This window comes from Heterodontus francisci, chromosome 48 (genome assembly GCF_036365525.1).
Source record: "Heterodontus francisci isolate sHetFra1 chromosome 48, sHetFra1.hap1, whole genome shotgun sequence".
In the NCBI taxonomy this organism is placed as follows: Eukaryota; Metazoa; Chordata; class Chondrichthyes; order Heterodontiformes; family Heterodontidae; genus Heterodontus; species Heterodontus francisci.
Genome location: NC_090418.1, coordinates 9,727,284 through 9,740,766, shown reverse-complemented (window position 1 = coordinate 9,740,766; position 13,483 = coordinate 9,727,284). Strand labels below are relative to the sequence as shown.

Sequence of the window (13,483 nt, the reverse complement as noted above, 5' to 3'; positions counted from 1 at the left end):
CTTTCTTTTGGGCCTCCTTATCTCGAGAGACAATGGATACGCGCCTGGAGGTGGTCAGTGGTTTGTGAAGCAGCGCCTGGAGTGGCTATAAAGGCCAATTATGGAGTGACAGGCTCTTCCACAGGTGCTGCAGAGAAATTTGTTTGTTGGGGCTGTTGCACAGTTGGCTCTCCCCTTGCGCCTCTGTCTTTTTTCCTGCCAACTACTAAGTCTCTTCGACTCGCCACAATTTAGCCCTGTCTTTATGGCTGCCCGCCAGCTCTGGCGAATGCTGGCAACTGACTCCCACGACTTGTGATCAATGTCACACGATTTCATGTCGTGTTTGCAGACGTCTTTATAACGGAGACATGGACGGCCGGTGGGTCTGATACCAGTGGCGAGCTCGCTGTACAATGTGTCTTTGGGGATCCTGCCATCTTCCATGCGGCTCACATGGCCAAGCCATCTCAAGCGCCGCTGACTCAGTAGTGTGTATAAGCTGGGGGTGTTGGCCGCTTCAAGGACTTCTGTGTTGGAGATATAGTCCTGCCACCTGATGCCAAGTATTCTCCGAAAGCAGCGAAGATGGAATGAATTGAGACGTCGCTCTTGGCTGGCATACGTTGTCCAGGCCTCGCTGCCATAGAGCAAGGTACTGAGGACACAGGCCTGATACACTCGGACTTTTGTGTTCCGTGTCAGTGCGCCATTTTCCCACACTCTCTTGGCCAGTCTGGACATAGCAGTGGAAGCCTTACCCATGCGCTTGTTGATTTCTGCATCTAGAGACAGGTTACTGGTGATAGTTGAGCCTAGGTAGGTGAACTCTTGAACCACTTCCAGAGCGTGGTCGCCAATATTGATGGATGGAGCATTTCTGACGTCCTGCTTCATGATGATCGTTTTCTTGAGGCTGATGGTTAGGCCAAATTCATTGCAGGCAGACGCAAACCTGTCGATGAGACTCTGCAGGCACTCTTCAGTGTGAGATGTTAAAGCAGCATCGTCAGCAAAGAGGAGTTCTCTGATGAGGACTTTCCGTACTTTGGACTTCGCTCTTAGACGGGCAAGGTTGAACAACCTGCTCCCTGATCTTGTGTGGAGGAAAATTCCTTCTTCAGAGGATTTGAACGCATGTGAAAGCAGCAGGGAGAAGAAAATCCCCAAAAGTTTGGGTGCGAGAACACAGCCCTGTTTCACACCACTCAGGATAGGAAAGGGCTCTGATGAGGAGCCACCATGTTGAATTGTGCCTTTCATATTGTCATGGAATGAGGTGATGATACTTAGTAGCTTTGGTGGACATCCGATCTTTTCTAGTAGTCTGAAGAGACCACGTCTGCTGACGAGGTCAAAGGCTTTGGTGAGATCAATGAAAGCAATGTAGAGGGGCATCTGTTGTTCACGGCATTTCTCCTGTATCTGACGAAGGGAGAACAGCATGTCAATGGTCGATCTCTCTGCACGAAAGCCACACTGTGCCTCAGGATAGACGCGCTCGGCCAGCTTCTGGAGCCTGTTCAGAGCGACTCGTAACATGTAACTCAATACATGGTGGATAATAGGACGTTAACAGGGCTCAGGTGATAGTCTCCGAGTCAGAAGGTTGTGGGTTCAAACCTCACTCTAGATTGTTAATGCAAAATCTTGGGCTGATGCTCTGTGCAGTGCCAGAGGATTGCTGCATTGTCAGAGACTCCATCCTTCCTACGAGATGCTAAATCCGACGTTAAATTAAAACGAATTTACAGCCCATAAACATGTAATTCTGCCCAACTGGTCCATGCCAGTGTTCATGATCCACATGAGCTTCCTTACTTCATCTCACTCTTTCCACATGTCCTCCTATTCCTTTCTCCTTCATGTAGTTATCTACATTCCCCATAATAGGTCCAAAAGATGGCACTTTCAACCAATGGGCTGTCAAAGATCTTAGGGCACTATTCTAAGAGTATAGTTGTTGTTACAGCCACCGATTCTCCCTCAAATCAATATCACCAAAAAAAAAATATTAACTGATTATTCATTTCAATTCCGTTTCAAGTTGCTTGGTGCAGATTGGCTGCCGTACTTTCCTACATAACGACAGTCACTGCACTTCAAAAAATAACTGTTGTGTGAAGCACTGAGAGCTGCTAAGAGGTGCTACAGGAATGGAAATATTGATTCAAATGGGTAACAAGCCCTCAGCACTCCACTGAAAGTCACTTTGACCTGTTCAAGAACACGACCACACTTTGAAAACTGTAAATTGATAAAAGAATCTGACCTTTAATTTTTAAAAAAACACATCAGTTTGCCATGTGACAAAATACAAAATCTACATTGTTAAAATTGGCATCATACATTGAAGAGATGAGTGGTTGCATCGCTTGTGGTTAAGGACTTAAAAATGTTGTTCAACTGCAAGAGGGTAAGAGCAATTAAATGATGGCAAAGTACCCATCAAGGAACAGGATGCTTGTGCCGGGGAATTGGACCCTAGCCCACTTCCACCCTCACCTGATGTGAGAAATGCAAATTCTCCAACAGAGCTGGATGCTAAGAACGGGGAGAGGGGAAATTCTCCCAGTGTCCTGGTCAACGTTCCTTCCTCAGCCACCACTGCCAAAATCAGATTAACTGGTCATTTGTCTCATTTGCTGGTGTGGGAGCTTGCTGTGTGCAAATTGACTACAACAATGACTACCTAACAATGGTGATGGGACTTGACAAGTGACCTGTTGGAGGTGAAATGCTTTGGGACAACTTCCGGCAGCGATCGGGTGCATTAGTTTTCTTGATGGTGATTCCAAGTGGGAACCTGGGCTGCTTCATTTCTCCTCAATGACAGTGACACCAAATGTCGCACCCATACCGCCCTCTACCAACCCCCCCACCCCCCCCCCAAAGGAACCTGAAGAACAGGCCTGGTATCTTTCTGGTGAGGCAATGACAAGAGAGCATTGATGAATTTCTCTCAATTCTCCCAGGGATGACAAAACCAGTGGTTTCAGAGTGGAGGTGGAGGTGGGGCAGAACCTCTCAAAATCCTATTTGCTTTTATATTTCTTACTAACTGATTTGAACTTCATGAGCCTGGAGAATTGGACAGGGGCTGTTCACAGCACCGTTGCCTCACTTATGGGTAAATCCTAATTCAGAACACCACAAGTGACTTGAGATACGTTAATGGTCTCGGAAGATCTTTGGAACACTTAAATAAGCAGCACAAAATGACGAAAACCTCCTCCTGGCACCACGCGTTTATATTTTAATGTTAAAATGCTTTGCTTGCCTCCTGGCTTTATGCGATGTCTAGTCCTGAGATGTTGCAAAATCTGCCAGTTATCATAAATACAATTGGGAAAGACTTTATACAAAGTGAAAGGACTAATAAATATTATATTATCTATGCTTTTTTTTTTACAGAATACACACTCCCACAGCTTTCCAAACTGCAATCCTCCGGCTGCTAGGCCTCCCACTGTTGCAGCTTCCGATAAAGGTCAAATGATGAAGCTGCGGGTTTCGGCTGTGCCTGCACCTTCAGTGCTGGCAGGCCCTCCACGGCGAGGTAGGGACTCTCAGTCAACAGCTCCAGGGGATCGTAGAATATCATCAGGTCAGGGGCTTCTGTACCGACAACCTGCCGCAAGTGCAAAAACAAATTAACGCTTTTGCAATTCCCTCACTCGCTACTTCTGAGGCGCTGGGGTGGAAACCATCAAGTCCTGAAGAATTTATTTATTTTAAGTCCCATTATTTTCTCCATTATCATTATGTTACTAAAATTAAATCCAATAGGTTCCTTCCCCATAATTTATTTTTATTTTCCCATCTGTCACTGGTATTTTATCCTCTTTCTCGAAGATGAAAACTGATAAAGCACTCACTTACAAAAACTGCCATTTCCTTGTCTATTAGATGTCAGCTCATTTGTCTTTAATGAGCCCACATCGCTCTTACTCATAATGTATTTATAAAATCTTTTACTATTAGCCTTTGCGACATAACAACAGTGACTACACTTCCAAAGTGCTTCATTGGCTGTAAAGCACATTGCGACATCCTGAGGTCATGAAAGGCGCTATTTAAATGCAACTTTTTCCATTAGTCACACGTTTTATTTTTTCATTTTCCCCTTTTTGCAGCTCTTACTATTTTCTTTTGAGCTCCCCCTTGTTGCTTTCCACATTTCTCCCAAAGCACTGGATTGCTGCTGTGCATGGCATTAGCGTAAGCCACTTCCTTTAGCTTTATACTCCACCCTGCCTCAAATGCTGGCTATGGTTGCTTGACGGCACGTGGAACTTCAGCTCTGTGGGGCTTGTATACTGGTTTAGGGGAAAAGCTATGGAACACAGTTGGAGTCAGGGGACAGTTGAAAGGAGAAAGTGACGGAGGGAAGGAAGAGACAATGAAAATCCTTTCACCCCTTTGTATTCCAGCCTCCTTGAGATAAAAGCCAATATCCATTCTGACTTTGATTATTTTTTGTACCTGTCCACTGTTTGTTTGCTATTTATGCAAATAGACCCCCCCCCCAGCTGACCTTTTACTCCCTGATCGTTTGTGCTGGCTGTGAGATTACGCTGGAATGTGGGTGCAACATTTTCTCACTCTGATCCGTATTCCCGAATCCAAAGTGGATGATTTTATATTTCCTGAGCTCATGACAATATTCAAAGAAGAGCAGGGAAGAGTTCTCCCCAGTGTCCTGGGCCAATGTTTATCCCTCAACCAACATCACTAAAAACAGGGCTCTCTTGTCATTACCACATTGCGGCTTGTGGGATCTTGCTGTGCGCAACTTGGCTGCTGTGTTTCCTACATCACGACAGTGACTACACTTCTCAAAAAAGTATATAGTTGGATGTAAAGCGTTTTGGGACGCCCCTTACTCTTCCTCCGATGGAAGAAGAGAGGAACTAACTCTGTTCAAGCGGGCCTCTTTGTTACCTTCTTACTTTCCGCCCTCGGTTTGACGAGCAGCATTTTCTCCTGCACTGCCATACTCAGCACCTCATCCACAGGCACCTCCAAGCTGACCAGCCCTTTGTAACGTTGCAGGTCCTTTGGCACGTTCAGGCCTGCAACAGAACACATGGGTCACGGTGGTTCTCATCTAACCCGTCAGATGAGGGAGCTCCATTCTGGCTCTGAACCGAAATCCCTCATCCCTCATGTCTTGGTTACCTCCAGACTCTGCTATTCCAGTGTCTCCCACCTTCACCCTCCCTAAACTTGAACTAACTTGATTGAATTTTTCGAGGAGGTAACTGGATGTGTAGATGAGGATAAAGCAGTTGATGTAGTCTACATGGACTTCAGTAAGGCCTTTGATGAAGTCCCGCATTGGTTAAGAAGGTAAGAGCCCATGGGATCCAGGGCAATTTGGCAAATTGGATCCAAAATTGGCTTAGTGGCAGGAGGCAGAGGGTGATGGTTGTTTCTGCGAGTGAAAGCCTGTGACCTGTAGTGTACCGCTGGGACCCTTGCTGTTTGTAGTGTACATTAATGATTTAGACGAGAATATAAGAGGTATGATCAGTAAGTTCATGGATGACATGAAAATTGATGGTGTTGTAAATAGTGAGGAGGAAAGCCTTAGATTACAGGACGATATAGATGGGCTGGTAAGATGGGCGGAGCAGTGGCAAATGGAATTTAATCCTGAGAAGTGTGAGGTGATGCATTTTGGGAGGACTAACAAGGCAAGGGAATATACAATGGATGGTAGGACTGTAGGAAGTACAGAAGGTCAGAGGGACCTTGGTGTACTTGTCCATAGATCACTGAAGGCAGCAGCACAGGTAGATAAGGTGGTTAGGAAGGCATATGGGATACTTGCCTTTATTAGCCGAGGCATAGAATATAAGAGCAGGGAGGTTATGATGGAGCTGTATAAAACGATAGTTAGGCCACAGCTGGAGTACTGTGTACAGCTCTGGGCACCACACTATAGGAAGGATGTGATTGCACTGGAGAGGGTGCAGAGGAGATTCACCAAAATGTTGCCTGGGCTGGAGCGTTTCAGCTATGAAGAGAGACCAAAAAGGCTAGGGTTGTTTTCCTTAGAGCAGAGAAGGCTGAGGGGGGACATGATTAAGGTATACAAAATTATGAGGGGCATTGATAGGGTAGATAGGAAGAAACTTTTTTTCCTTAGCAGAGGGGTCAATAACCAGGGGGCACAGATTTAAGGTAAGGGGCAGGAGGTTTATTGGGGATTTGAGGAAAACAATTTTTCACTCAGAGGGTGGTTGGAATCTGGAACGCACTGCCTGAAGAGGTGGTAGAGGTAGGAACTATCACAACATTTAAGAAGTATTTAGATGAGCACTTGAAATGCCATAGCATACAAGGCTACGGGCCAAGTGCTGGAAATTGGGATTAGAATAGACAGGTGCTTGATGGCCGGCACAGACACGATGGGCTGAAGGGCCTGTTTCTGTACTGTATGACTATGACATCCAAATCTCTGCTGGCCTGTGTCCTAACTTGCACCAAGTTCTGTTCACCCATCATCCCCCCCCCACCCCACCCCGAGATGTTAAAACTCTGTTTCTCTTCTCCACAGATACTGCAAGACCTGCTGAGTATTTCCAACATTTTTTTGTTTTTATTTAAGAGTTTAACTGCTGTTGCATGGAGGGAATTTGCAGATTGGTAATTTCTGGCTCCAGGTCTGGAGGACAAACAGGAAAGAAATGATTGACTTTCTCTCTCTCTCCTTCCATATTCTTGTTTTCAAGTGCGCTGGACTCTCCTCTTCCCTCTTGTTCACCTACTCCCCCACATATGCACCATATATATTCCGTGGAGAAGGGGCTCAACCTTCGCCTCCTCCGCCAGCGCCATTCTGTAACCACTTGCTCTCCAATTCATTCCACATCCCCAGACCTGCACGATATCAGTTTAAGAGCCTCGCTCACTGTGATCGGGGCAGTGGCACACAGGAACATAGGATCTGGGGAGGCCGTTCAACTCCTCGAACCTTTTCTGTCATTCAATTAAATTGTGGCTGATCTGTACCTTAGCTCCATTTACCTACCTTGCTTCTGTAACCCTTAATTAAATCTAGCAATCTCTGTTTTGAAATTTTCAATTGACCCCCGGTCTCAACAGCTTTTTGGGGGAGAAGAGTTCCAGATTTCCACTCCTCTTTGTGTGAACAAGTGCTTCTTGAGATCACCCCTGGACAGGCTGGCTCTAATTTTAACGTTCTGGCCCCTTGTTCTGGACTCCACGCCCCCCCCAGTTTCTCCCAATCTACTCTATCAACTCCTTTAATCACCTTAAATACCTCAATTAGGTTACCACTTAATCTTCGCTATTCAAAGAAAGGCAAGCTTGGTCTGTGCAACCTGTCGTCATAATTTAGCCCTTTTAAAAATATTTTCCACGCCAGCCAAATATCAGCAGGCCCTGGCAGATGGGTAACATAGTCTCTCGCCCCTCACAAACCATACCCCCCCCCCCCCCCCACCCCCCCCCGCCCAATCAGTTAGGCCTTTAGCAAGCTGGAGTCATTCTCTGAACCAATATCACAGCCCATTCTCTTTTTACCTTCTGCCACTTTCCCTTCCACGCATTGCCGCGTCACCGATGACCTCTTCAGCTGCTCTGTGGCAGCTCTCCTTGCGTCAAAGCCCACTTCCTTCAGCTGCTGCAGCTCCTGCCCCAGTACCAGGGTGGTGTTATACTCGGGGGTGGCCAGGGGACGGTCCCCATGGTCCTCAGCGCCCCCCAGGAGCACAACCCGCCTTGGGGGCTTGCACGCCTTGTTTGGCACGACCAGTTTAACTGCTTTAGTCTTCCTTGAATCACTGTGGGCCAGGCCTTTAACCCTTCGCTCGTTGGAGAAAATGGAGGACGTGTTGGTTAGAGTCTGGACAATTGATTCTCCTGCTTCAGGGGACAATTCCAGAGCTGGGTTCACTGGGCTTGCACCCTGCTCCCTGCTGGCTGGGTCCCCTGGGATTAACTCTTCCTTGTCACAGCCCTGTGACTTGGAGCCAGTGTCAAACCGTACCTGCAACTGAAAACAAATTTGGATTTCTAAATTGTACATTTCAAAGACATCCCAGGGCCGACTTTCCAAGCATATGGTCTGCCCCAGGTCCTCACCCGCTGGCACACACAACTGGGACATTGTAGGCGCCCATCTTATTGTCTGCCAGTTGATGTGAATGAAATCGCAGGGAGTACAGCCACAACCTCCTGTTCGTTCCACTAACAGGTGATGGTCCATGTTGAGAACTCCCATTTGGGCAATCAGCCCTTAGATGTAACTTTTACTGCGGCAATATTGATATCTTTCGGGTGGGGTGGGGGGAGGGGGTAAGGTGGGGGCTTGATGGTCAGAGTGAAATTAACACAATTTATTTTCCAGAAGCGTTAGGGCGAAGGAACTTACTGTAAGCGGGTTCAATTGTTGGGGGAAGAGCGAGAGTTATGCATACACACACCTCCCGTCAGCTTCTTCCATTATAAGGTCCCATGTCAATATTTATAATGGAAAATGCCTGTGTAAATTTGTCACGTTATAGTTACATCCTTTCCACAGTGGGAGTGCTGCAGTGCCACCACTGGTGGGCTTACAACATGACATGTTTACATGGTCAATTCCCATTATAGATGTGGACATAGGAATTTACAATGGAAATACAATAAGGATAACAGAATATGTGACTTTAGAATAGGGACTTGACTACATCAGCATGCCCTGCTAGAGTCATCTCCAACCTTCTCTCCCTGAACACTACACTAGGCCTTGACTCCCTCTGTGCAGTGATACAGAAGTTGGAGTAAAATATATTTTTAAGAACCCTGTGTGTGTTTGCATTGCCTGAAATGATTTTGGGTATGCTTTTATGTCAACAGGGAAAAACAAGCAAATAGAATGGAAACCCTGTATGTAAACAGTTGCTTGTAACAATGCTATGAGATCCAGCCAGTAGATGGTGCTGTGGAATAAATCTCAAGTCCTTCTCCCAACTCTGCTGCCGTCTGGTGTATATGGAAAGTTTATACCAATCAAATAATTGTGTGCAACACCAGGGGCAATTTTCTAAGGATAGAACAACCATAATAAATTCTGGATGGAACAGGCTTGATGGGCTTAATGGCCTTTTCTTGCTCTGAGCCTGTACACTGCTACTGGACCACTACAGTATTAAGGTTGTGTTAATAATTACCAGGAGAACCCTGAGTGTGTCAATATTTGCTGGATGGAGAAGTCCCTGGAATGTGTTAATAGTTGGTGAGACAGGGGGAGGGGGGGGGGTGCGGTCCTTGTTACCTGCCGACGGCCAACTCTCCCACTCATCACATCGCCATTCGGCCCTTCCCGCTTTTTCAGTATTCCCGTAGATTTGCTGATCTTGTCTGGCGTCAGGGAAACATCCAGGTCTGAAAGGGAGTCCATCTGATCCGGTCCCACGAGTAGGGGTCTCGGGACTGCCCGAATGGGGAGACTGTCTTCATCCGTGTAGTTCTCAGGGGCGTACATCTTTGCTGGAAAGGCCAAGATGTCGATCTTCATCTTCAGCAATGGCGAGGAACAAACGCCTACTTACATTGCAACAAGAAGAGGTCTCACTTACACAGAGTCCTTCCCACTTCCAAGCTTGCCTGGACAGAGAGGGATTCATAAGAGATTACAGACAATTTACAGTACAGGGACACAAAGATTTTGTGTGAGAGGGGATGAGGAGATCACAATTAGACAAGTGGAACATTGAGACTCGAAGGGGAAAAGATGCATGAGAAAAGACATAACCACCCATCCTAATAATCATTTAATTTAACATTGTGGGGAAGTGAAAGGTGCTCTATAAGTGAAAGTTCTTTGTTTGTGAAGGCTGAAGGGAGTGGCCTGGGAGCCATATTCCTGAAACTCTCAAAACAATAAGTTGAACTGCAAAGTGCAGTGCCAATTACAAATCTCTGACCGACAACTCAGTGTCCATCATTCACAGATCCCAGACCCCCTCAAGTTTCCAGCAACCTCCTAATCCAGAACTATCTCTTGTTTAAGCCCAATGTGATGTACTAACCCAAAAAATTGCTATGTCAGGCGAATGAACTGCGCCCGCTGTTAGTTCGACTTGCCCTCACCCAGTTAAAGGTGATGGTGTTGTGCCCAGCAAGTTGCTGTAAATATAAGATGGAAACGGCGCAGTGTCTTCTACGGGGCATCTAGGATCTGACTGAACAGGGCCAGCAACTGGCTATCTCCTTAACCAACCAGACTGGAGTATTGCAAAATGAACAGCGCAAGCTCTGAACAAGGAAGTGTAAAATAAGGTGAATTCAACATCAAATAAGGTACAGAAAGAGAGAATGAAGAGAGGGAAAGAAAGACAGGATTGAGAGACAGAATAAAAACACAAAAGAAAGTAAAACATTTTTCAAATTTTATATTAAAAATCGCCAACAATTAAAAGCTGAAGGAATGAGACTTCACACTTCTAACAGTTAACTTTCAGTGTTGAGAGGGGCTGACAGGCAGTAATTAACACTCATCACAAAATGGACAAGACTCAACCTTCTGTGGCGAGTTTAGTTCGTATCTACTGTGCAAGTATAGGAACTTCACATCGCTCATCGTTTTCCATGAGGTGCCATTTTTGTGAAGCTAATGGCGGAGAGATGCAGCATGGACAGTGACTTTTGCATTTCTGCATTTAATCGTGCATCTGCCCCAGCACATGTGCGTAAGTAATGTCAAGCGCTTTTAGCATCGGCATTATTTTAACACTAATTTTGGGGCCATTAATTGCAGGAAGACACATCAGTTGAATCAGGAAGACTTTTAAAGAAAACTTTGCCTTCACTGAAAAGTCTGCAGCACGCTTGGCCTCCTTGACTATGGGGAGGAACATCATCCAGGGTACCCTCGCCTGATCACCATACAGTGACTCCAGCTGAAAGGTACATATGCACATCAGCTGAAAACAGAATAGGGCTTTGGGTGTGATGCTCCCCATGGTGCAATATCCTGCCAACAGTCACTGACTAAGCTCACATGGTGGAATGGTCGCTTGAGCAATGTACTGAGACTATAAGAAATAGGACGAGCAGGCCATTTGGCACCTTCAGGAAGATCATAGCTGACCTTCATCCTGAACTCCATTTTCCAGCCCGATCGACATATCTCCTAATTTCCCCGAGTGTCCAAAAATCTATCGATCGCAGGCTTCAATATACTCAACCACTGAGCATCCACAGCTCTCTGGGGTAGAAAATTCCAAAGATTCGCTACCCTCTGACTGAAAAGATTTCTCCTCCAAAATGGCCAACTCCTTATCCTGAGGCTGTGACCCCTAGTTCGAGGTTCTCCAGCCAGGGAGAAAACAGCCTCACAGCATCTACTCTGTTAAGCCCGCTCAGAACTTTATGTGGAAAAGCCTGTGGAAACCCCGCACCCAGCAGGGATTCAAGCGAGAAAATTGGGAAAAGCAACAAACATTTGCAGATCAGCCATTCCAACAGAGATTTAAGATAATTAGCAACAGAACCAGAGGGGGAAGATGAGGAGAATTATTTTTAAATGCTGTGAGTTATGATGATCTGGAATGCACCGCCTGAAAGAAGCAGATTCAATAGTAACTTTTAAAAGAGTTGAATACTTGGAAGGTGGAAAAATTGCAGGGCCATTGGGAAAGAGCCAGGGAGGAAGAGATTAGGACTAATTAAATAGCTCTTTCAAAGAGCCAGCACAATGGGACGAATGGTCTCCTTCTGTGCTGTATTATTCGAAAGCAGATGAGGCTCTGGCAGGTTCTGAAAATGCAATGTCCAGTGTTTATTTCCAGTCAGATTGTGAAGCACAGCTTCACGTAAAAAAAAAAATCAAACCCTTTTTTTTTGTTCAGGCCTTATTTCAAAGAAACAAAGTTTAAACACACACAGGAGAGGAGCTGCAAAAATAGCAGAACACACAGGCTGCAGCTCCACAGCACAAAGAAAGTAAATTAACCATTTATAACCAGGATCTGAAAACTATCTTGAGTCAAGAGGCCAGGTGGGGAACGTCCAGCTACCTCCCTCCAGCGACCAGGACCAGGATTTAAAGCACAGCATCATTGAACAGAATCATAAAATGGTCACAGCACAGAAGGGGGTTCTTGTGTCCATGCTGACTCTACAAGAGCAATTCACCTAGTCCCACTCCCCTGCCTTTTCCCCATAGCCCTGTAATTATTTTTTTCTCTTCTGATAATTATCCAATTCCCTTGTGAAAGCCTCCATTGAATCTGCCTCCACCCCACACTCAGTCAGTGCACTCCAGATCCTAACCACACTCTGCATAAGTTTTTTTCCTCATGTCGCTGTTGCTTCTTTGTCCAATCACCTTCAATCGGTGTCCTCTGGTTCTGGATCCCTTCCGCCAACGGAACCACTTTCTCTCCACCTACTCTGTCCAGACCCCTCATGATTTTGAGCACCTCCATCAAATCTCCTCTCAACCTTCTCTCCTCGGAGGAGAACAGCCCCAGCTTCTCCAGTCTGTCCACGTAACTGAAGTTCCTCACCCCTGGAACCATTCTCGTGAATCTTTTCTGCACCCTCTCTAATGCTTTCACATCCTTCCTGAAGTGTGGTGCCCAGAACGGGACACAATGCTGCAATTGAGGCCAAAAGAGTTTTATACAGGTTTATCATAACTTCCCCCAATGTCCGTGCCTCTCTCTTTCTCCCCCACCTCCGAGATCTCAGGGTTTAATTCCCCCCCCTCCTCCCAAAAACAGCCTCCTTTACCTCACGCCATCAATCCGTCTTTAAACCTCCCGCCGCCATCTTGTCCCCTCCCAAGCCCGACCTTTGCCCTTTGCCCCCCGCGGCCCAAAGAGGCCAACCGTTAGTTAAACCGTTTCACAGGCGGCCGCTCTAACTATCGAATCGCTTCAACGTTACCTACCGAACAAAATGCAAGAAATTTAATGCGGTTTAATTATTGATTTCCACCCCCCCCCCCACCAAAAGGGTTGCCCATAGCGACGGCGGCACGCCAACCGTCGTTCCGGATGTTACGTTCTTCCAACAGGATGGGGCGAGAGCGTCGGGATGATGGACAGCAGCGGCAGCCAATCAGGGCGCAGCCTGTGCTGAGTGGCAGTAGATGAGTGATAGGTGAACAGTGCAGCTAGGCAAAACAAGCCCTGATGGAGACCCACATTTATATAGCACCCCAGGGCGTCCCAAAGAGCTTTACAGCCAATGGAGTACTTTTTTTTTGAAGTATGATCACTGTTGTAATGTATGAAATGCAGCAGCCCAATTAGCGCACAGCAAGCTCCCACAAACAGCAATGCGATAAGCAAGAGATAATCTGATCTTTTGGTTGAGGGATACATATTGGCCAAGGATTCATCTTCCGATCGTGGCCTGAGAGGGCAGACAGGGCCATTCACCCCTGGATGTGATACCTCGACCCCGAGCAAACAAAAAGAGTTAAAGGTAAAGGGTGGCACAGTGACGCAGTGGTTAACACCGCAGCCTCACAGCTCCA

General features: G+C 46.4%; 1 protein-coding gene across 1 annotated transcript; it reads right to left on the bottom strand.

Annotated features, from left to right (window-relative positions):
- Positions 1-2,233: 2,233 nt before the first annotated feature.
- ppp1r35 (protein phosphatase 1, regulatory subunit 35) lies at positions 2,234-12,795 on the bottom strand. Its single transcript, XM_068023616.1, has 5 exons — positions 12,733-12,795; positions 9,269-9,600; positions 7,534-8,005; positions 4,924-5,054; positions 2,234-3,610 (listed from the first exon to the last, which is right to left on the bottom strand). The coding sequence occupies exons 2-5, from the start codon at positions 9,509-9,511 to the stop codon at positions 3,437-3,439; spliced, it is 1,020 nt and encodes a 339-aa protein (XP_067879717.1). The 5' UTR covers positions 9,512-9,600; positions 12,733-12,795; the 3' UTR covers positions 2,234-3,436.
- Positions 12,796-13,483: the final 688 nt, after the last annotated feature.

What these genes read in the sequence shown, in the direction of transcription:
- ppp1r35 (XM_068023616.1), bottom strand. Translation starts at nt 9,511, where the DNA reads ATGAAGATCGACATCTTGGCCTTTCCAGCAAAGATGTACGCCCCTGAG. An exon ending in GGAGAGTTGGCCGTCGGCAG is followed by an intron (nt 8,006 to 9,268) that starts GTAACAAGGACC and finishes ATTTGTTTTCAG; the next exon opens with TTGCAGGTACGGTTTGACAC. An exon ending in GGAAGGGAAAGTGGCAGAAG is followed by an intron (nt 5,055 to 7,533) that starts GTAAAAAGAGAA and finishes GTTCTGTTGCAG; the next exon opens with GCCTGAACGTGCCAAAGGAC.